General features: G+C 39.9%; 2 protein-coding genes across 3 annotated transcripts; both read left to right on the plus strand.

Annotated features, from left to right (window-relative positions):
• Nucleotides 1-328: 328 nt before the first annotated feature.
• LOC144526978 (uncharacterized) lies at nucleotides 329-19,883 on the plus strand. Its single transcript, XM_078264756.1, has 9 exons — nucleotides 329-409; nucleotides 961-1,105; nucleotides 1,371-1,425; nucleotides 1,534-1,833; nucleotides 2,610-2,688; nucleotides 6,399-6,550; nucleotides 6,791-6,832; nucleotides 16,047-16,177; nucleotides 16,459-19,883. The coding sequence occupies exons 2-9, from the start codon at nucleotides 981-983 to the stop codon at nucleotides 19,340-19,342; spliced, it is 3,768 nt and encodes a 1,255-aa protein (XP_078120882.1). The 5' UTR covers nucleotides 329-409; nucleotides 961-980; the 3' UTR covers nucleotides 19,343-19,883.
• Nucleotides 7,682-15,062, plus strand: xirp1 (xin actin binding repeat containing 1). 2 transcript variants are annotated; one of them, XM_078264755.1, is made up of 3 exons: nucleotides 7,682-7,757; nucleotides 7,875-12,329; nucleotides 12,763-12,844. In XM_078264755.1, exons 2-3 carry the CDS (start codon nucleotides 7,875-7,877, stop codon nucleotides 12,763-12,765), a joined length of 4,458 nt encoding a protein of 1,485 aa, XP_078120881.1. In that variant the 5' UTR covers nucleotides 7,682-7,757; the 3' UTR covers nucleotides 12,766-12,844. The 2 variants fall into 2 exon arrangements, with proteins under 2 accessions (XP_078120881.1, XP_078120880.1); XM_078264754.1 differs by having other exon boundaries at nucleotides 7,875-15,062.
• Nucleotides 19,884-24,552: the final 4,669 nt, after the last annotated feature.

The raw sequence follows: 24,552 nt of genomic DNA on the forward strand, positions 1-24,552 counted from the left end.
TCTGAGTTTTGGCATGAGATAGAGTAACAGAGCCGAGCGGCTATGCCAGGAATTTCAGCACTGACATCTGACTGGAGCAGCTGTCATAGAACACACAGGTCTGCTCTCTGATTTCTCAGTGTTTTTAAATGCATCACTGTCATCACTGTCCAAAGCATTTAAATAACAAACTAAGAGATGAGTTTAATTTTTATGATCTACATAATAAAAACTTGGTAACTATTGATCTGTCAGAGAAATGTATCAGGTGATGTATCAGATAAGATCTCATATCCGGAAGCCTTGAATCACAAGGTGTTAAAGGACTTTGGCCACTTCTACATTGCTGTGTCTTGTGAGAGATGCTTCTAAACCACAAGTCAGCCACAGAGACAGAGATGCACAGGTGACTTCTGCTTCTTCTCTTCAGGTATGGGGCTGAATCTATTCTTTGGATCTTGCAGACAGAGCAGCATAACCTTATTTGCAATGGCGATATTGTAACTGTAGCCTACTCTGCTTTTTAGCTTATGGATTTCTTTCCCATGATGCATGAGTTTATAGAAAGATTCTCTGTTTAAACTTTAGATCTTGTAACTTTTATATTTTTTACAGTAGGGAATGTCTTTTAGCAACAATATAATCATATGTTGTAGCACACAGTCATACTGAGGAGTACATTTGGGTTTGCTGGCAGGAGTTCATAAACATTAACAGAGTCATTTGACTTTCAGTGTGACAGTCGGTTATATAATAACTCAAATTTGGGTTAAACCTCAGCTCCTAGTCAAAATGTTGAAAGAGGAAGAAAGAGTTTATGGATTTCATATTTTCCGCTCTAGATGTGACAATAAGCTCCTCCAATCACGATTCAGCGTTTACAAGTCATATACTTTCTATTGCAAATCTTTTGTAAGCATTAATACACAATAATAATGTGATTCAAAGTTGTCACACATTTGTAACATTTCCTTATTTTAGCTGCTGTTTGAGGAACTGCAATGGAGGCATTTGGCCTGAGGAGGACCCAGTCGCTGAGGAGTCTTTCTGGGGTTCAGGAAAGGTCATCGGTCATGCCAGCTCCCACCCGCTGGAACAGAAAGTCTGTGTCTCAGCTGGTGCAACAGTAAGTTCTGCACAATAGACTGTATGTGCACATTCACATAATCTCTATGAACAGATATATGTATATGAATGTAAATCGTCGCCAGACCAATTACACAAACAGCAATAAATACTGCTTTACTTTTACACACATGAGGAATGAAAGTTGAGCGTTACTCAGTAGACAGTTTCATTCACTTTTACTGTTCACAAATTCCCATCTGATTCTTGGATTCAAATCAAAAGGGCTGTGGTTAATACATTTGCCACTAACTTTGTTCAAACAGTTACCAAAGCTCTGCTGACTTGAGGAGTATTGAAAAAGAGGAGCCTAAACTTCAGGTAATACATCTTTTTCTTTTCCTATTTTCATCATGAGTGATAAATGTGACAATCAGTAAAACAACAACACTGCCCCAAAACATACTGAATTTAAATCGCTGCTTTCAGGTGTCAGAAAACTATGTGGAAGGTCGATGGAGGAGGCTGGAGAGCGAGGAGAATGTGGCCCTGTGGGGAACTGGAAGAAGATCTAATCTGTCAAGGAGCCGCTCCATGGACTACCTCCCTCAGAAGAAGTCTTCAGGCACCAAAGCTCTGCGTGCCCTGTTTGAGTCAAAGGTCACCCTGCAGCAAAGCTTCAACAGCAGCCCTCGGCTCAACTCTGCTACCGACCGTAACACAGGAAGAGACTGTCCTCTGCAGGACTGGAGAAGTCACAACACCCCTTTAAAGAAAACAACAGTTCAGGTGTGATTTAAATACACATTTTCATACTATTTACTACATGACTGTGCTCAGTGTTGCAATACTTGATTATTTATATCCCAGAGTCAAAGCTCTAGCTTACAGTTAATTTAGTACATGGATGCAGACAATAACAAACCAAACATTGAACACCACACGTGCTCTCATGGAAGCTGTAGCCACTCTGGCATTACACAAGTTTTTAAAAGAATTCTTCAACTCAGTTATCTTATTCGCTCTCTTGCCAAGAGTGAAATGTGACGACTGATGCCACTCTCATGTCTGTACACTAAATATGAAGCTAGAGCCAGCAGGCGGTTAGCTTAGCTTAGCATAAAGACTGGAGGCAGGGGGAAACAGCTAACCTGGCTCTGTTCAAAGGTAACAACATCCACCTACCAGCACCTGTAAAGCTTACTAATTAATATGTTATAGCTCATTTATTTACCTGTACAACAAAATAAATGTAAAATTAACTATTTGTGTAGAGAGTTGCATGCTTTAGTTTTACAGGTGCTGGCGGGCAGAATAAAAAAAAAAATGGACATTTGACAGTCAGACATGACAGTGGTATCAATCTTCTCATCTAACTCTTAGAAAGAAAGCGAATAAACGCATTTCCCCAAAATGTCAAACTATTCCTTTAAGCTTAGCAGGCCACTTTCCCAAACAGGGCAACCAAAAAGATACATACTGTAGTGTGCCATGAAACACTGAAACCAAAAACCAAAAGCAGTGTTGTAACTGTCTTCACCACGCAATACGTTGTTTACCCACAGAGAGCCGCGCAGGTGGAAGGAGGAAAGACCATGAATGGACTCCCAGAGTCTTCTGAAAGAGCATCCAGATACTCACACGGTGAGCAGTGGTGCTGCATTTCATGTTTATAGTTCGTGAGATCTGATAGGGGCAGATGGGGTCGGTGCCAGGGTTCCCTCAAAGACATGAGATCACTGTTGTATTTTGGTGCCACAGTTCACAGTCAGTTGTCCTCACTTTATAGGACTTTTGATAACTAAAAAACTAAGACCGTTGTCACTGATCTTTGAGGAGGTCAATGTTTGTGTTCCTGCTGGTTCTTTGAAATATGTATGTCAGCTGAGACATTAATACGTCAAAAACAGTGCTTAAGCATTCACACATCAAGTATATCATATGAATCTAGATAAAGTTACCAGAGTAAAAATGCCAGGATCCAGGCCTTGGGTATTTAAAGTGTCACCATGTACATCCTGACAGAGATGGGTAAACACTGACACCTGTGTTCGTTGGCCCTGGGAGTTGCAGGGAAACAGCTAAATAAAGACAAGGATGTAGCGGTGTAAATGCATAACTATGCATTTGCCTTCAGGCTTAAGATAGGAGTGAGACTGTTGGTGATGGCTATGACCATGATGCAGAGCTTGGCCCTCTCTGAGCCATGCGTTCTTCGTGCTTGACACTTTAACCCTGAGATGTGTCTGTAGTGTGAATAAGACACTCGAATGTGAGTGGACGGCAACAGTGTTTCTTGTAGAATTTCAGAGGATTCTTGACAAAAGTATTGTGTACTTTCTTAAACACAGATGCAAATATGTTTAAAACCTCAGCTACAAATTACATTTCAACCACTAGAAAATCTTCCTATAGTCCAGTGGTTCTGGGGACCCCCAGGGGTGTTTGAGGGTGTTCCAAGGGGTCCCCAGCTAAAAGAGGAATACTTTTTTCATCAAAATGTTCACTATAATTCCATCCATAAGTAATTATTATTACTATTTTGGTTATGAGCTTGTAATGTAATAAAACATCTAAAAGCATTAATCCTATCAGATGGGGGGCCCTGGGACAAAATCTTCAAATTGGGGTCTGTGGTCTAATTTGTGTCAGTTTAGGGGCCCTTTGCGTAAAAAGGTTTGGGAACCACTGCTACAGTCTACTGACATAATCTAGTAGAATAAATGTGACAATTCTAAAGTGAAATAGTCAACTATCAATGTAGCAAAATAAGACCTTCAGTTTGTCTTTTTTTATCATGTCCCACCAAACAACCACTGACACACTTACTGCAGGTCCCACCCAGTGCCCGTTATAGTGGGTGACAATGTAGTTATGGGAATGGGAGGTGTTGGGGTGCCCCAGTCCCTCAATGACTAACAGAGGTGATTGACTCAGCCGAGTAGCAGCAGCCGCCAGCTCACCCTCCCAAAATAGCCAAAGTCTTCCACTGGGGCAGTGGGATCTGATAAAAATCAGCTGTCACCGAGGCCACAGGACTAAAAAGAGTTCAGTCACAGTGAACCGAGGAGCTGAGAGGAGCACTGACAGAGGAGACACATCACAGGGGCCTTAAGAGTCAGTTATCCAGCACAGTGGAGATACACAGGGAAGTGACAGAGAACGACGCTGGATGGTATTTTAGTGAGTATCATGAGAATTAACTTTATTGAAATGGAGGAAACTGAGGTGAATGTGTAGCATAATAATGGCTGAGAAAGCTACTTAAATCTATATTGCTTCTTTACTCTGTCTGATGTGATTGATCTGTAAGACGTGGAGTCAGCAGTGAATGCTCTTTGTGTTTATTTCAGTGGAACAATGTTCAAAATATTAAGTTAAAGCAAAGTTTAATATTGTGCCAGTGTGTCGACGATAAGTCACTGAGAAAACAAATACTTTTTCCCAGATTAATTAAAAGGATAAAAGCTTAGAATAAATTGTTAAATCACAGACTTTGATCGAAAAAAAAGAAAAGAAACTATGATGATCTGAATGCTTTCCATCTTGCTCTTATTTATGGCTTTATGAATGATATCAGAGGTCACAAATTGAAGTGTTGTGACTATATTGCTGGCATCTTCATTACGTCTTAAGTGGCTATCAATTTTCAGCCCTTTATCCTTGGAAATGTTTGGAATGGGGTCAGACAACAGGATCACTAAGTCATTAGCTTTTCTTCTTTCTATCATCACAGGAGTGATGATGAATTATGAAATGAGAAGCAGCATGTCTCTCATAAAAGTAATAAGGAGAATAACTTTTATTGCCTGTTGTAACAAACAGTGGTGTGATGTGCTGTTTGGGGCCAGAATGAGCAGCCTTTTGGCATGCTGGTTTTCATTACAGTCTGTGAATGTGGCTGCAATCGCTGACAGCTGACGGTGGTGAAGGTGGTGGTAGTGGAGAACAAATACCAACTGCATTTCACCATCATTTGTACAGCTGCCAGCGGCCCAAAACGCCCCCACATTACTGTGCCGCTAATAGCTCCTCTTCATTCCTGGAGAATGAACCCAGATCAAAGAGATGTCAGAAGAAATTTCATTGAAAGTGTGTGAATCACAGAGAAAGGTTTCAAACGTCAATGAAGCCTTGAGTCATTTTTGATTTGGTAACAACTGGATTTCACATATCAGTATTTTACAAGCTGTTGATACAGTGAGTGTGTTTGTGAGTGTACGGCGATGATAAGTCATGAAGTTGACCCCCTCAGTTGGAGGTGTAAGGGCTTTAACAGGACACACATGGCACTCGGTTGCCTCATTCTGTCTGCTCACCCATCTATGAAAATAGTTTAAGTCCGGACTCGTGAGAGGCGCCAGCTTGCTGGTCCATCCTTTTGTCCCGTGAGGGCTTAGTGCTTGAAAAGGGGAGGTGTGTTCAAATGTGGCCATTAGTTACAGCTGGATGGCCTGTGCAGTACTCTGGCCTGTTGACCTCTGGCCATATTGTTCACAGTGCTGTTGTTGTTGAAATACTTTCTGAATTTAACACATTCTTTACTCAAACTGATCAACTGTTTTCTGTTATTATACTGAGGACATTTGCTTTTTTCAATCAATCAAAGAACGTTATTATTGTTGAGTGAAACAACCAGGTGAACTAACGCACACCAAGTTGAGATCATTTCCATGTTTTTCATGGGGTCAGCCAGGCGCATTCCTTTGGTCAGGTGTTGATGGTTTGATGGCAGAGAGCTCACACAAACAATGTGCAAACAATCTGTGTCACTCCAGCTGAGCTAGCAGTTGCTGTTTTTTTTCTTCTTCTTGTGCGTCATGGTCTGTCCATGGCATGCATGTTGGCATGATTGGTGATAGTCTCAGGCAGTAGGCAGGCTGTGTGGGCCTATTTGTCCTGTCAGCTACTGCAATCAAAGCCTTTGTAAACTAAATTGTTTGTTAAAATGTTTGTCTTTAGCACAAAAAATCATATGTAGCTTCATTAAAATAATAAGTGCCCCAAACTACTCAAAATCACCGTAAGGATGCACTGTAGGCCTTGTGTTGCAGATGGAATAGTTTCCACAACTTAACAGGGAGCTGTGACAGTGATAACAGAGATGCCTACATCACTATAAATATATACACAGTGTTATCAGGAAACATGTTGCTGGCACTAGACACACACCACACTTATTCTGGGACACAGCTGAGTCCTACTTTTACAAGTGTGTGTCAACAAATCTAAACCAGCAAAAGAGATACCATCCATGTTTTTTTTTTTAACTTCAGTTATTGTTATCTTAGTGAGAAAACTATATAAATATTGTAGGTAGATATATTGGATTCATTTTGTTTTTTCTATTGCAGATGACAAATATAGTCCATCACTGACTAAGGGGGCCACGCCAACAAGACAAAGCAGAGACAGGATATCTATTTCCTCCTCAGTGAGAGACAGATCAGCTCTCTATCTGACAAGAGCAGCAGCTATCGACTCCACAGGAGGCTCAACACAGCCAGTGAGTTCCTGAAATGCCTTTCATTCCTTCCCACACACTGAGGTCAAGGGCTTTTATGGGAATGACCACAATGCTCTGCCTCAATGGGAGCAACTCAACATTTTACAATACATCAAATGCATACTCTAAATGTATAGCACATGTCCAGCACAGTGATAATATATACTTTTACAGAAAATAATGCAACTTACTCATGTTTCAAACTGATCTAAATCACATTTTATTTGTCTGTTTTAACAGGAATTTGCCAGTACTCCAGGATCAAGAGTGAAAAACAGTAAGGTACTGTATAGTTCACTTTGCATCCTTTACTACAGTGTGTGGGTGCTGTTAGTATGTGTGCTGTGTAACTGTGTCACTCTTATTTAGCTTGTATGACTAAAGACCCAGTTAACCTTTGACCCACAATTAAGAACTCAAGAAGTAATATATAATGACATTAACAGTTAGATAAAATCTTTATGTTCAGTACCATATTCTTTTCCTATGGCCTCAGCATTACAATCAACAGACAATGATTAGTAATGGGTTTCAGGTTTTATGTCAATGTCAGGGTTTTTGACTCACCGCCCAGAGCAGACCAACATTAGTATTACTTACTGTATAGTACTGTCTGTCATATACTGACAGATGAACAATGTAGACTGAAAGTAAAGCTTAAAGCTGGTATAATCAAAATTCTATATTAACAATGGTTTGAATGACTACATGTATGTGAAAGGTGCTACTCATGGTGACAAACTATACCTATGCTATGATAGCTATTACCCAATTTTGAAGTTCCACTCAGCTCTATGCAGCGTTTCAGCATCTTTCGGCTCATTGTTTTTGTTTTGCATATGCAACTTTACTATTTTGGTTCAGTCACATCACTCTATGTTTACAGCTGCAGCAGGCAGATGATTCTAGCAAAAAAGATCTAATAACCCACTGTATACCTGCCCAGTGCTAAACAGACACAATTAGCAACCAGCTAGTGAACAAAGTGACGCATTTAGTGGCCAAAATAAAATCAGGTAATGCTGGTATAATACAGATTTATATTTACAAAGGCAGACATTTAGTTATTAATGTAAGTTAGTGCACTTACAGTATAGATTAGGTGTCTTTGTGTTGTCTGCTTACTAATAGCTATGAAGTGTTTTGTTAACCCTGGTGTGACAGAGGATGGTTTGCTGTGAAAAACGTCAAGCGAGCATAGACAAAGGTAAATATGCTTAACTTGCTAAAATGCATGCCATTCTAATATTTGCACGCCATAACTAATATTGTTTTATACTACTGAAATCTGACAATTTGAATCCTATCTGTCTTTTATTTAAAGATGGCTGAAGCAGCCAGGAAAATCACAGTTTCACAATCATCTCATGATGAAGACGACCTGCCTCTCCCCCCACCTCCTCCTGTACCACCTAGACCCCTCGACTATGAAGGGCCTTCAGCATTAAGTAGCCTCCCCCTGCCTCCATCGAAAGAAACCTTTTCCACGCTGTACCAGCAACGGCAGAAGAGTGAGCTAAAGAGGCTCTTTAAACACATCCACCCAGACCTAAGGGCAAGTCTCGATGACGTCGTGGACGATGAGATATTAAAGGCAGTACAGTCAGAAAACTCTCAGGCAGCAGACGCAGCTTATCAGTGTGAAGTGCAGTCTATGAGGTGGATCTTTGAGAATTGGACTCTGGACAATATTGGGGATCCTCATGCAACCAAGAAGCTGCTAGATGATGAGGAGTTAAAAGGTGGAAACGTTAGAGGCACCTCCTCTATGTTTGAGCACTTTGACAGCGCCCAACAAATGTCTGCTAAAAGACAGACTTCTGTCAAAGGGGATGTGAGAACATCAACATGGCTGTTTGAGTCCCAGCCCTTAGATTCTCTAAATAAATTAAAGAGAGAAGAGGGTGAATTGGTTGAAGCAGTGCTGAAAGAACCCATCCAGCCAGGAAATGTGACAGGGGCTCGGCTGCTTTTTGAGTCTAAACCATTGAGTGACTTGGGACGCTGCAACTCCATAGAAGGCCATAGCTTCCTCAAACTGAGATCTGAGCTTCAAGAGCAGAAAGGAGACGTTCAGAAGACTGTAAAACTCTTCCAGACACAACCTTGCTGTGCTATCAGTGACAACAGTGGCAATATACATGAGATTAAATCCATCTGCAGGGAGGAGATCAACAGCAGCAACATCAGTACTGCCCGTTGGCTTTTTGAAACCCAGCCTTTGGACCTGAATAATAAGGGAACTGATGGTGTGAAAATAATTCGGGGTATATCTCTGGAAGAGGGGCACAGAGGCGGAGTTGACCAGAAGAGGTGGATGTTTGAAACTCAGTCATTTGACACAATACAAGAGGTCGTGGGTGTGGACAAGTTTGAAGGAATGGTGGTTGAATGTGCAGAAGAGGCCGATGTCGTGAACAAGAGGAAGCTCTTTGAGATGCAGCCCTTGGCAACACTAAAAGGAGACTCTGCAGAAAAGCCTTTGGAAAAGGAAGACATTATTGCAGGAGATGTCAAGACTTCTCTGTGGCTGTTTGAAACCCAACCCATGGAGACCCTTAGTGATAGCTATGAAGTTGGTCGTTTGAAGAAAGTTACCCTTTCAGCTGACGAACAAGGAGAAGTAAAAGGCAAAAAACAAATATTTGAGAGTTGCAGTATTCAAAAGAACACCTCATTCAAGGAACAAGCGATTGAAAAGGGTGATGTTAAGGGATTCAAACATCTTTTTGAAACAATTCCTCTGAGCAAAATTGCTCAATCTGATGAAGAGATTATTGAGGAGGAAAAAGCTATTGCAGCAGGAAATGTAAAAGGTAACAAAGCAACGTTTGAGACAACTCCTTTATATGCAATAAAGGACAGCTCTGGAAACCTCCATACGGTTACAACTGTCAGCCGAGAAGAATTCATCAAGGGGAAGGTCCAAAACTATAAGTGGATGTTTGAGACCAAGCCTTTAGACAAACTTGCAGAGGGAAAAGAAAATGTTGAGGTAATCAAAGGCATCACCAGACAGGAGGATACGATGGGCGATGTCAAGATGGCAAAGTGGCTTTTTGAAACCCAGACAATAGATGGGATACATTCCAAGTTCAACCAAACAGAGCAGGATGCTTCTGTGGAAGAGGAGCATCGTAAAGGTGATGTCAAGAACTGTAAATGGTTATTTGAGACACAACCAATGGACATTTTGTATGACAAATCAGAAAAAGTAAATGATAAAGAAGCCATTGACAATACCAATGTCAAGTCCATTACTTGGCTTTTTGAATCGCAGCCCCTAGACAGCATCAAAGATGGCGAAGAGTACAATTTGAAGCTATGCAACACCATTCAGGATTCTGTCAAATCGGAGGTTGGTGTTCAAACAGTCAGACATGTTTTTGAAACAGAAACCTTGGATAGAATAAGAAAGGATGCAAATTCTGAACACGATGTGAGATGTGTCAGCCAGGTTAACTTTCAGTCTGGAGATGTCTCACGAGTCAAAGAACTTTTTGAATCCCAGTCCCTTGATGCAATAGGATCAGAAATGGTGACATCTGATGAACAGAACCAAGACAAACACCTTGAAAAAGGTTCCGTACACAAATTTACTTGGATGTTTGAAAACTGTCCCATGAACCAGATCAATAAGGACAATGAGGATGCAAACATTCAAAGAGTCAGTGGTGCAGAGAGTGGTGATGTACACAACAAAAAGTTTATATTTGAAACCTCCACACTGGACAAAATCCACAACCAACCCCTTGAACAGAGGTCAGACTCTGTGGAACAGCCTGTGAGCAATGTTGACGTCAAGTCGAGCACCATGATGTTTGAGTCCCTGCCACTGTATGCCATCAGAGACAAAGAGGGCCAGTTTCATGAAGTTACAACTGTGAAAAAAGAGGAGGTAATGACTGGCGATGTAAGAGGAGCAAGGTGGATGTTTGAGACAAAACCCCTTGATGCCATCAAGGCAGAGAATGAAGTTTACGTGATCCGAGCTGTTACCCAAGAAGATGTCAAGAAAGGAGATGTCAAATCAGCCAGATGGAAGTTTGAGACACAACCTTTGGACTCCCTTACCAGCCGAGATGAGACCTCTGTCAGGGTCATTGAAGACTTGGGAAGCAGTAATGTGCAACTCAATAAACAGATATTTGAATCTGATCAATCATCCCAGAAGTTCATGCGAATGGTTAGCGTCACTGATGTCCAGCATGGTGATGTCAGGACCTCTACCTGGCTCTTTGAGAATCAAACTATTGACAGTCTGAAAGGGGAACCTCAGGAGCAAGGTCTGGTAAAAACGGTCCACAGAGAAGACAGCCAGAAAGGAGATGTGAAACGCTGCACTTGGCTATTTGAATCACAGCCCCTGGACAAGATCAAGGAGCCTGAGGATACCTCAGTGCAAGGTGCTGAGGAGGAAATACCCAAATCTGATGTGAAGTGCACTACCTGGCTCTTTGAAACCACTCCGCTGGACAAAATCGCTGCCAACAGTGTAGCTGACACCCTGTCCTATCTTTACCAAATGACTTTTGTTCACTCAAGCGGCATCATAATAGAAGCAAATGAGAGTAGAAATGTTAACATGGCAAAATATCTGCTTGAAAGCAGTGGTGTGCAAATCCAGAATGAAGAGGTTGTTGGGGGAAACATCAGGAACATCATGTTACAACTCTTACTCAAACCAACCCTAAAGCCCCAAGTTAGTCTACTTAGAGAAGTGGAGAAGGGTAACGTGAATACCACAGTAGTAGAACTTCCAGTCTACCAGTCAGCCACAACTGTCAACCTCGAGAGGGATCAAATAATGCAAAACATTGCCCAGATGATTGATGAATTGCTTGTCCAAGATAATGATTTGAAAAAAGGAATCATAATGCAAGAGACTGCAGGGGGGCAAGCAGAGATGTCAGTTTATTCACTCATCTGCAATTCTGAAACCAAAACCGAGAGTCATGTTATAGAGAAGGGAGACATAAAGTCTACGATTGGAAATCTGTTAGCTACTGCCAATAGTCAGAGGACTGCAGCGTCATGTAGAGTGGATGAAAATGAAAAGGGAAATGTGAATCTCTACAAAAGTTGCATTGAGAAAGGAGACCTGCACTATCTAAAAAGTCTTCATACTGAGGCAACAGGAGATGAAGTTGATCACCACCTTCTGGCTGAGGAGCACATTGAAATAGTTCAGGGGGATGTGAAGGAAGCAAAGAGAAGTCTCTGTCAGCAAAAAGAGCAGGTAGAGCGAACCATTTCTGATGTTTTACCAGGGGATGTGAAGAACACCAAAAAAGTTTTTTCGTCTGAGTACTCTCTCGGTGTTGAAAACTTCGCTCCAAAGGAAGAAATAATCCCTGGGGATATCTTATCAGCAAAGCAACAACTTGCAGTAAAGCAACCTGTCATGGTGGAAAAAGAGGAAATCGTGGCAGGGGACATCAAGGCAACAATACAGTCATTAGAACGCGCAAAGCAACAGAGCATGTGTGTGGAGCGGGAGATCATTACACCTGGAACTATCTATGACATGAATTTGTCAGGTCCTGAGATAGAAGGAAGCCAGGCACAAAAAGAGGTCATTATATCCGGAGATGTGAAAGCGGCTAAAAAGTCCCTTCAAATGGCTAAGCAGCAAAGCCTGCAAGTGGAGCGTGAAGTCATTGTCCCTGGAAAAATATACAACCTGAATGTCACGGCACAAGAGGAAAGCTCCTCCACAGTGATACAACCTACATGTTCGTCTTCCTCCAGATGCCAGCAAATCAAGACTTATCCAAAGGTCAGTGATGCAGATAAAGATAAGGAAAGCCATGTTTCCTTTGAGGCTTGTCAACAAAGTGCAGTTATAGTCAGTAATTGTGCACCAGAATCACTGCCACCTTTTGTAAGCTGTGAGTGTAATGGTCAGACAACAGAAGATGAGACAGAAGAAGTTACCAGAGGAGATGTGAGGTCAGCTATTAAGTCTCTGCAGAGTGCATCAACAGAGCAGAAGCTCCTAGATAAAGAAGATATTGTAAGCGGTAATGTCCAATTTGCTTTGCAGTCTCTTGAGAAGTCTAGCGTGAATGTATCCAAAGGAGACTATAAAGCTGCACTGATATACAGGAATTCAGGGAAGGCTTGTTCAGGGAGGAGCAAGACTGTTCACAAGCAGTGTGTTGTGGTGTCTATGCCTCCATCTGACACAAAATTGTCTCCTTCAATTTCAGTAACGTGTGGACAACCATCCATTACAACACCCAACCCTGTAGCAAATGGAAACTCTAAATCATCCAGCTCTGTGAGTGTCACTCCACCTCCACTTCCCCAAAAGACAAGCGAGAAACCACAGGAGCAGAAGCCAGCTTTACCGCCAAAGCCAAAATGGACGAAATCAGTAGTTGTAAAAAAACAGAATATTTTAGCTGCTCCTGAAGTCGCTTGCACCATTAAAGACAACATAAAAAGCACAGTGATTCCTCCCAAACAAAGCCAACCGTTTCCTAGGCCCTCTCCAGAAAAACAACAAGAGACCACAACACATGACATAATCAGTAAAGAGACCTTACATGAAACATCCCACCAAAACTGTATTGAAACATCCCAAGACTCAAATCAAACAAGTGAACGTCTACCATCGCACTTAAAGGCTCAGGAAACTAAGGAGAAAAAGAAAACACTTACAGAGAGCAAATCGAACTGCCCAGTAATGATGTTGAACAGCACTGAAGTTGAAATGGAGAGAAATGTAATACAGAAAATCAATGCAGCTGAGGAGATACAAATGTGCATGCAGAATTATGCAGAAGATGGTAAACATGAAATGAGCCTGAGCTTGCAGGCTGCTCTACAGAACTTTGAAAGAAAGGAAAGTGAGACTCTAGACAAAAGAGACCCTTTGTTGTCTAAGAAGGTAAACGTGATAAATGATAATGGTAGTGACCATAAACAAACCAAGAAAACCACTGGTCAACAACACAAATCACCTCCCAAGGAAGAACACAACACTAATGACGCACAGCAAACATCAAAGAACAAGAGATGCCATGTACAGCAAAATGACCTCAATGAAAAGCAACCCAAACTCCAGGATAAAGTTGTTTTAAGAGAGAAGAAAGTAAAGGAGACAGACGATGAAAGACGACAGAGGCTTTCTGTCCACAAGGAGGAGATCATGAAGGGAAACGTGAAAGCGGCAATGGAAATCTTTGAAAATTTGAAGAAACGAGAGGAACTTAAAGGAATCCTGTCTCAAGTGCAAGAGATAGAGGGAGAGACCAGCAGTGTAGACGTTAGCTCCTTTGAGACGTTATACGAGACTGTCCCTGCTTGGATGGTTACACCAAGTGGAAATGCAAAGCAAAGTAAAACGGAGGAAAAGAAAGTTGAGGTAGAGACACAGGACGACGATCTAGAAAGCGTTTCCTCAGTTGAGACTGCATTTGAAGATCTGGAAAAGGCAAGCAAGGAAATAGTGAATCTGAAGGAACAAACGTTGGCAAAACTTCTTGACATTGAAGAGGCAATTAAAAAGGCTCTGTACTCTGTCTCCAATCTGAAATCTGAGGCTGACATTGCAGGGTTGTCAGGACTATTTGACGAATCTTTGAAATCTGAGCAAAACTTTCAACCCGCCAACAACATCAGGAAAATAAGTATTGTGTCCAGCAAGGCCAAGTCAGGTCAAATCAAAGAGGTGTCTGATGTGAATATGCAAACACTTTTAGATTCAAGTCCTTCTAAACAGGAAGTGCACAGACAAGTCCCCAACAAGCCACTCATCAGACAGTCCTCATCCCAGTCTTCCCCTTCATTCATCTCCATTCACTCAGCTGCTAGAAAGCCTGCCGAACAACCAAAGTCACCCATGTCAACATTTAAACCAAAAACAGAGGTTAATTCTCAAAGTTACCATGATGCAAAAAGTGATTTGGGACACGAGTCTGCTGCTGCTGCTGAACCGTCAAAGAATGGTCTCAGTCCTGCACAACGCAAGGTCAGTGTGCTCGAAGTGAAAACTGTTCCAGAACAACCAGCAGGAATAGTTGGCACAAAGACTGTCAGTGAAACATACGAAGAGACCGATGGCTTTGGCAATGTATTTGTTTCTTCTGTGACTTCAACAGTTGTCACCAAACAGTCTGACAGTAAATCATCAGCACTGTTTGAAGTAGTCGGGAGTCCAGCCAGATACGAAGTCATGACATCCCCATTAATTCGAAGATCTGGTCGCACTTTTGAAGATAAAGTGTTGAGCAACAGCAACAAGGAAGGGACGGTGTTTGTAACATTTAGCCAACCAAAGGAAAATCACTAAACAAGACAAGCAGTGCGTTTCCCCACTTCTTTAATATTAGGAAAGCAGTTATTCCATTTGTGTATTTATAACATGTTTTTATGAAAAGGTTTTGTTAGTCGTAAAGTTGATCTTATGAAATCATGAAAATGTTGACTTTTGATTTAAAAAGGATTTGTCTTATAGATTTTATACTGTAACCACATGATAAAGTGTTAAGTGCTTGTATTAAAGCTAAGCATACAGTTGATATTGTATGATTTGTTGTGTAAATTGTCAAATAAATAACAGTTTAAAAGATGTGATTGTGATTCTTTGTACTGGTCCCACATTATTATTCCACAACTTTTAAAACCTAAAGTGAATTAAATATTCAAAAGTTATGATATCAACATCAACAAATGCTGATGCTGTAATACAGGCAGTTTAGCTCACAGTCACAGAATTTACAAAAGGTTCACCTCCTTACACATATTTTCTAAATGAATAGAGAAAAGTAAGCTTGTATAAAGGAATAGTTTAACATTTTGGGAAATACACTTGCTTTCTGGAGGCGAGTTAGAAGATCAATACCACTCTTATATTTGTTGCCTAAATATAAGCCAGCAGCAGCCTAGCTTACCTTACAACAAAGACTAGAAACAAGAGGAAACAGCTAGCATGGCTCTGTCCGAAGATAACAAAATTCACCTACCACCACCTCTAAAGCTCACTAATTAGCATGTTACATCTTGTTTGTTTAAAACCACAATTTTTTATTTTATGTGATATGTGCTGGACTACTTCGTGGCTGGGAAGAGTTGCCAGGCAACAAGACTCCAGGAAGTCACTTATTTCCTTAAATGTCAAACCATTCCTTAAGGTAGCAAAATAAATATTCTTAAAATGTAAACAGAAAAAATCGTCCACCCAATGATAGCTGCTAGTGTGTGTTTTTATCAGGACACACTAGCCCAATTCTGGTTTTCAAAGTTTTAAATCTCAACTGACAAATGTTCTGTGTCACTATAATGGCACATCCAGTACTCTAGTCCAGTAGGTCCAGGACACGGTTAGCGTAGCTTTGCATAGCTCAAACACTGGAGGCAAGTGAAAACAGCCCCCATATCAATCCAGTACAGACATAATGGTGGATAAATCAAAATATGACTTAAAGGCCAAATTAGATGAAATGTTTAACATAAAATACCTTGACCTGAATTTGTTTTATCATCATAGTTCGGGTCACCTGCCCAAGATATGTGTTCTGCCTGTTTGACACCTGTCTATCCAATGGAAAAAATGGTGGCCAATAAACTTGTCCTGCACAACAACTGTTTCTGCTGTAAACACTGTAAGAAGAAGCTCAGGTAAGATATATTTGCACATGTATGATAAAATTACTTAAATCAACAGTTGTAAAAAGGAAATTCAGCCTAATCAATACTACACATAACTAGATTGAAAATGTAAATCATAATTGGCTAACATTTCTTTTTAGAAATGACATTATGATTAGTATTAATCTCTAATGCATTGAATCATTTACAGCTGATCTAGCACAAATAACAAATCATATGACAAATTAAACAAAATCTGATTTTAATTTATTGTTTTATGTTACAAAAGACTTTGCTTCACTTTTTTACAGCATCCACAACTATTCATCTCTTTATGGAGAGTTCTACTGCATTTCTCACTACCAACAGCTTTTTAAAAGATCAGGAAATTATGATGAGGGATTTGGCCACAAGCAACATAAGGACCGCTGGCTTCAGAATAAGAAAGGCATGAATGAGCCAGATGCTGCGCCCAATCCCAAACTGACAAAAAGCAACGTAAACACGTCTGATGGCTCCAGAGAGTCCTCTGCTGGTGTGTTTGTTAAAAAGTCATCTGCAAGAGAGATGGGACATAACAGTGGTGCTGATGTTAAGGGCAAACTAAAAATGAGCTGGCCACCAGAGAAGAAGAATCCTGGGGTTAATCCAGCACAGCGAACATATGTGAAAAATAAAATATCTGACACTGGCAAGGCATCTTCTACTTCAGAGCATTACAAAAGTGACAACAACCAATTAAAGATCAACCATGGTGGAGAAATGAAAGATAAAGTGAAGACGTTGTCAAGCTCCTTTGTTTTAGGGGTCAAGAAACAATCTCAGTCAACAGCTTATAACTCATCTGGCAAGTTGTCCTCAGAGGAAACAAAACGCAGGAGTGAACCAACCAAAGACAACATCTCCCCGACAGTGCTTAGCTTTTCCTCGCCCTCCCTAGAAAAAGGTCTTACTGTCACATACCAGAAAACCGAACAGAAAAATGTGGCTATCACCTCAAAAACAAACTACAATCCAACATCTAACAGACTGGACACTTATCCAAATAAAGCTAGGAAGTCTGTGCGGTTTGCTCCACATGTTGATGTAGCTCAGTATGACCTGTCCTCTCAACTGACCACAGAGGCCAAAGGTGAAGAGCAGAGCATGCAGCTTTCAGACCAAACGGAACAGAGCAAAGTGAATAAATCCAAGGATATAAAAGATGTCAGTGACAAAAACAACTTTGATCACTTGTCATTTGAGTTAAGCAAAGAAGAACAGAGTGAAAGTGAGGTGAATCTTGAAATACCTGAATATAAAAGTAATGGAGAAACAAGCAGTACGTCAAACCAAGAGCCTGATGTTAATATGGAGAGCAGTCAAGAGGTCCCAGAGACTGATATCAATGTTCTGAATGGAGTCGTAGACAAGGTTGAGGAATCACTTGATACTCAGAGTTTCAGTGAAACTTTTAATTCAACTCAAGACATTGTGAAACACCAAGAGCCATCGGAGATATCCCAAGTCATTCCAAGAAACTCCGTCAACCAGTGTGAATCAGAAAGACCAAGTACTCCGCAAAGTCCTGCAGAACATATGGCAGAAGAAGAGCCCAGTCTTGAGAGGAATAAAAATCAATTTGATAAGACAGCAGATGACCAAGAAAGTGGCATAAGTCAGAAGAAGCCTGTTGCGAGGGCAAATTCTTTGAAGGGTTCTGTAAAGCAGACAGAGAAGACAAAAGTTAAACTGGGATCATGGTCCAAAGGAAAAAGTCCTTTGTCAAAGCTCTTCACATCAGGTGGAAATGACAAAACAAACAAGGTTGAACCAAAAGATGCCAAAAAGGCAGATGTCAAACCTAGTGGTGGACTCTTAGGAAGACTGTTTCAGTCATCCTCGGAGAAGGCTGAGGACATCACAAAATCAGCTGCACGAGATGAACAAAATGACAAAACACATGATGATGACAAAAAGACAGAGGAGGTAAAGGAGGCCGTTACAAAAGAGATGCAAAAGGATAATGACATGTCTCAAGTTCCACCTCAGGAACAAGAGGCTTGGGAGCTCATAAAGGAAAAGTCCCATTCAGCTGAGCCCAACACAATGGAGAATAACATAAGTGAGGCTGTAAGCAAACCCACAGAGCCGTCCAACCTGCTCATGACAACTGAAACACAAGATGACCTAACAGCTCCAGAACAAACTGATGATCAAGAAGTAAATTCACAAAGCAGTGGCCTGTCTGTAACTGATCCTGGAAAAGCTGACTCTAAAGATCTTCCCATTACTGTGCAATCAGTGAATCAAGCATCTGAGGAGTCAACCAATCATTTAATAGCTGAGAAAAGTGGTGAAGAAGTTTTGAGTGCTTCGTTTAATGAGGATATTTTTGGGGACAGTGTCAATTCAGCCCATGTTGACCCACTGACCATTCAGATAAATACTGATGAATCTGTTCATAAGCCAAATGAGCTGCTTGATGCATCAGACGCAGGAGGAAGAGACCTGTGCAGCGGAGAGCTTCATGATCTCAACCGAGATTCCGCTAATCTTTTTGATGCGGAAATGTTTGTGAACAGCCCCAGTGATACATTTTTATCTTCTTTCAGTGAGACAGTTTTGACTGAAGCTGCTCTCACTGATACTTTGAGCCTTCTTGACTCTCCACCAATATCGACTGAGAATGACATGGTGCTTGGCCTGACAGATCAGCTTATTGTCCCTGATTCAGCACCCATAAACCAAGATGAGGATCAAACCTCAAGTCCTTTCGGTACAAACAGCCAGAAAAGAGAGCAGGGTGCAGACCTCGACATATTCGGCTTAAACAACGTTCCGTTCACTCAGCCACCTACTGTTAATGTGCCTCATCAAGGAGGAGCAGACGCTTCCTCAAACCAACTGTCTGCCATTCCTGATGACATCTTTGGAGTTAGTGATGTGTTTAAAGTGCTGCCATCCACCCCAGCTACTTCTAGCTCACTGAATGATTTCCTTGGTTCAGATACATCTTCTACAGCCGCTCCTTCAGCTCAGACTGATTTTTTTGCTGATGACATATTTGCATCAGAACCACAGCTGCTGCCAGTGTCTGAGCCAAGTGATGTAAATGTATTTGTGGATAGTCTTTTAGTGTCTGACAATAACAGCACTGAGTCAGCAGAAAACGCTGTCACAAAGAGTAGCTGGATGGATGATTTGTTTGGGTAAAAGCAGGACTGTGTTTAAGTGATTGAATACAACAAGTTGGAATGTACAATGATTTCATATTAAGATGTTTTTTAAAAAGCACTTTTTAAGTGCATGGATATGATTACCACATTTCACATTTAATGAGTTAAAAACACAACTAATGTTGCTTTCTTTCACCATTGGATTTTATTTAGAAATCTGTATCAAACACACTGTAACACAAATCTAATTTCAAGTTTGTGTGGTCAATCCAGTGTGTGTTACTGTTTACATTAAAGATGCAAAATCAATGCATTTTATGACATGATATGATTTGATTTTCTTTCATACGTTCACATGAAGAGAAGCAAAGGATGTTTGCTGAATAACTGTATATTTTAAAGTGAGTTTTCATGAATAAATAGTTAATGAAATTAAAGAATCAAGAGTAATGACTAGGTGTAATGTGACTATGAAATGTCTGTATGCATTTTGACAATAAAACTGTAAATATTCTGATATGAAAATGCTGAGTTCTGAATGTATTGTTGCATTATTAATAATGATTAATCTATAATAAAATGACACCCTTGAGCACTGTGGTACTTTTGTTTGATGACCCCTTTAAGTTTAACTAAATGTGACTGTCACATCATATTACATAGTTGAAACGAAACTCCAGGGCAACCCTTTATTTTAGGAGGCTCTAAAAGCAATAGTTTGACATGGTGCCTTCACACCTGTTTGGTTCAGTTAAAACGAACTCTGATGTGTTTGCCCAGTTCACTCTGGTGCGGTTTGTTTGTGGTGTCAAAGCCAATGGACCAATCACTGCATTTTTTGATGGTAGGTATGTTACTTTTAGCATGATTTTACAAGCTAAACTGCTACATATAAGTAGCCTACATCTGCTGACCGTTAAGTGTTAAGGAAGTGATCTTATAATTTATCTGTATACTATAAACCATGTCACACATCATGTACATATGCCCTGATCAATAAGTTGGTCAAAAGCAGTTAATTCAATAAAAAAAACATAAAAGACAGATTTTTTTGCAAACACAAGCACATAGCCTAGATTGTATTCACATACATGTATATAGTAATTGTTAATGCTCAAAATGAATGAATATTTTTAGAGATTTTATCATGTTTAGAAATAAAGGGTATACTTAGAATAAAAAATGACCGCTTCATGATAACTTAAGGCCCTGGCCGGTGTCGACGGAGACAAGAGACTGTGACAGGCACACACAAGGCTCCTTTTATTTTTCATCTGATCTGATCAATCAAATACACATAAGAGCTTTCAAAACTGGTCAAAAATGACAATGAAAATTATTTTCGAAATGTTTGGAATATCTATTTTTGCACATTATGTGTCTCAGGACCTTTAGTAAATAACAAATGAAGCAGAATACAAAAATAAAGCGGAAAGAGAGCTGCTGGAATAATCCAAATTCTCCAGTGTTCCTCAGAATCTCTCCAAAATCAGCCATGGTGATATCAGTTTTCTCAGATTGAACAGTCTGAACCACTTCCAACCAAGGAGTAGGCCTACCTCGTTTGTTTTAACATAACAAACTGAAACTAGAGAATGCAATTTCTGGAGAAATTGCGGTGTGAATGCTGTATGTTGAAAGGCTGACGCTACTCTGGATTGCTGGCTTGAATTGTATAAGAAGAAGGTGAAGTAGTGAGAATAGTTGAAAAACGTGGGAATGGGTTTAATTAGTATGAATTTCTTTGAAAAGTTGAATAATACCAATAAGTTTGAAAGATGTGGAATATAATGATATAATGCTTGTAGTTTTTTTTTAAGATGATGCTAAACGTGATGGCTGGCTTCACCCACACAGACAGGGTTCACTGAAAACCTTAAAAACAAGAAGAAAACAGAAGATGTCCTGCAGTAACATTCATAACACATGTACAAGAAGCGTTTATTTGCTCCATTCATTCCAGATTTGTGATTGGTCATTTATTCTGCAGCATTAAAATACCATCAACTAACCACCTTGGCTATTTGAAAAATATTTTTTTTTTCAAAATTGTTTATACCTATATTTATATTGTTTAATATTCCATCTAGAGAATGTGTGACGTGCACCAACAACACCAAAACAAATTCCTTGTATGTGTTAAAAAACGTACATGGCAATAAAACCCTTTCTGATTCTGATTCTGATTCTGATATGGTATTATCATAAAGATAATAAATACATTTGTATCATAATGTTGATAATGTATGAGAATGAGAATTACTGCCATGTTTTTGGAGAAAAATCTCATTTTCAGCTTTATCCAGATGTTTCATGGAACAACAGCTGGTTGTCTTGTGTTTTCTGAGCTATAGCTACTACACTAAACTAAAACTACATAAAGATGACAGAAGATGAACTCTATTGAAGCAACTACCAGGTAAACTTTCGTTTTTGTTATTCCTTTTTTTCAAGCATAACAACCCATTTGGATTCCCACGTTGGGAAATTGTGTTAACATAACTTAAGGAAGAGGAAACAATCGCAAAATATTTTATAACTAATAACTAAATAAATACATAATGCAATAATATAATAGACCTACTTTACATTGCCTTTTATATTTTTTACTTTACATTGCCAATCGGTCCTGTTCTTTTAGTGGTGACGTATGAAGCTGGTTGCCATGGAGTCCCTAGATATTTGAGAAACTCGCTCCAAAATCACCATTTCACTCAGAGACTTTGCAGGAGAAACTTTCATTCATTTCATTTCAAGTGACCATCGAAAAAAAGCCCCCCACTGATCCCAGAACAGCTATTTTACTGGTGCATCATTGAAAATGTAAGAACATAACGAGTTTAAAACAATTTAAAGACTTGTTTCAAACCGTCTTATTCGACGCCTCAAATGAATTTAAGCCTTGAGGCATCGAAAGCTCGACATACCCTACGGACTATTTACCAACCGAGCTACAGCTAACAACTTTGTCAGCTAACTACGTTTTAATGCTAAACATATTTGGATTTCCACGTTCTCCTGAAGAAGCCTTTTACAGCCTTATACAGTTAGGTCTACGGTATGCTATTATGTTGCAATAGTGTTAACGTTAGGCTAGCCTACTGCAAAATATTTTATTTTCAATACTTAATAAATTAATCATGCAATAATATAATTTTAATTTTAACGACCTTTTTTGTTTGTGAAGGGACCTTGGGTGTCATGAAAAGCGCTTTAAATAAAATGTATTATTATTATTAATTATAGGAACATGTGAGAATATTTTTTCAAACCGTCGTCTTATTCGATGCCTCGACTATATTTAAGCCTCGAGGCGTCGAAAGCTCGACAGCCCCAGCAACTGGCTTTCATGCAGTGACAGTTGGTTCAGTAAAATATAACTGTCATTTGTCATTTTTGGTAGTTTTAGTGTTAATTTTTTAAGTTTTAAGTTTAATGTGACATTGCAGACATTAAAAGGAAACAAAAAGAAACTTGACATGCTGAGTAGAAAATAGATGGTGTAAACAACAGTGAGTTCTGCCTCAGCAGGTTGAAGTAGCCTTACTAAACTGTATTTTATTCATTACAGATGTGTGGTATGCTATCTCACCTAGATGACCACAACTACTGGCTGAGAGAGCCCAGCAGGAACCCAAAGAGCACCAACACCAACAAGGTAACACTTTTGCTGTCACAGTTTGACTTTTGATGCACACAGTAAAAGTGTGTATCCTGTTATAAATTTGTTATGAACTTGTGCTTATTTTGAATATTATTTTGTTTGTTCTGTGCTTTGATACCTGATAATTGTAAATGACTACCATTGTAATTGCCCATACCATCTGTGAATATATGCAGCCTACATTATATACAAATAATGTGGCAGAAAACTTTCATGTCATGCTTGTGACACGGGAACAACCATGGCATAAGAAATTATAGTATGCCACATGCATGCTAAACGTTTGAAACCATGCACCATGTCAGAGAGATCTTAAGTTACCTAACAAGTGTCAACACTGAAAGTTTCTTTTGGATGACATCCAGTGTGTCTGAAACAGGGCATTCTTTAAAAAAGAGCATTCATGCTTAGCAAATCTGCCATTGTACAAATGTACAAAATCATCCAAAATGAAAAAAACAAACAAAGATTATGATTAGTTAAAAAGCAATAACATCATTATTATTCATTTGTTACTCTAGCTCTACACTAATGCCTTACACAATTACCCCCACTTTGACTTTTAACACTTTCTTGAACAACAGAACGGTTTGAAAATGAAAATGTGGACTTCTTTTGCCCAAGATTAAGTGTTTGTGAATGCAAATTAAAAAAACAATGGTCAAAAGTAACAAAATTGCAATAAATGAAACAAAAACTGAAAAGTAATCAGCCAGCAGTTTTGTTGAGTGTCAACTTTAGATTTTATGATACTTCGGTTGCAGCTGTATGTGTTGTGTTGCATTCAGAGAACATCAGAGAACATGAATATATAAGTGGAATAGGTTTTTTACTTCATTGATGAAGGTGTAGGATGTAGTATTAATTAGTATGTGGTTTTATTTGTTTTTGAGTATTTCATTATTATAGATATTTGCTCATTTTCTGTAGTTATTTCTTTAGTTTGCTTAGTTTGGCTAATTATTTGTTTTTAGTTAGATTTTTGTGTGAGAACTGGGCCTTAGGCACTTGCGAGTTATGAAAGGGGGATTAAAGAAAACAATAGATCTCTGGCCTTATTTGCAATTAACACAGAAGTTAGTGGAGAAATGAGACAGTACAGTAGTTCACGCCTAGCAATGCCTCCAACTTTCGCCCTACTGGATGAGCCCCAGCTGATCTGTAAGTATGAAGCACCCACATGGTGGGAGGAAGATTGTCTCTGTGTTGGGAGAATACAGAGGCCTACATCTCCTGCCAGGCGGGCTACACCCGTGAAGTCTGTGTGGAAGTGTGGAGGCATTCCGGCTCTCTGCCCTGCACCTCGTTCAGCAGAGATATCTTGTAAAGGTAAGACCTGAATAATCCGGACCTTGACATATGTCACCCTGCGGCCCAAGCATTATCTAGGACAAGGAGTCTGTCTGCACAGCGAGATTCAGCTGCATTCCCACATATCCTGCCAGTTTAACTTCCACCTCTCCAGTGTTGTCATGACCGCCAGTCACATCATAGCTGCATGTTACTGCTAAGTGGTTTTGACTGTAATTCCTCACACTGGCCCTCTCCTGGAAGCAGCAGTAACACCTGTCTTCAGTTTCTGT

The sequence above is a fragment of the Sander vitreus genome, chromosome 12 (assembly GCF_031162955.1).
Source record: "Sander vitreus isolate 19-12246 chromosome 12, sanVit1, whole genome shotgun sequence".
NCBI lineage: Eukaryota > Metazoa > Chordata > Actinopteri > Perciformes > Percidae > Sander > Sander vitreus.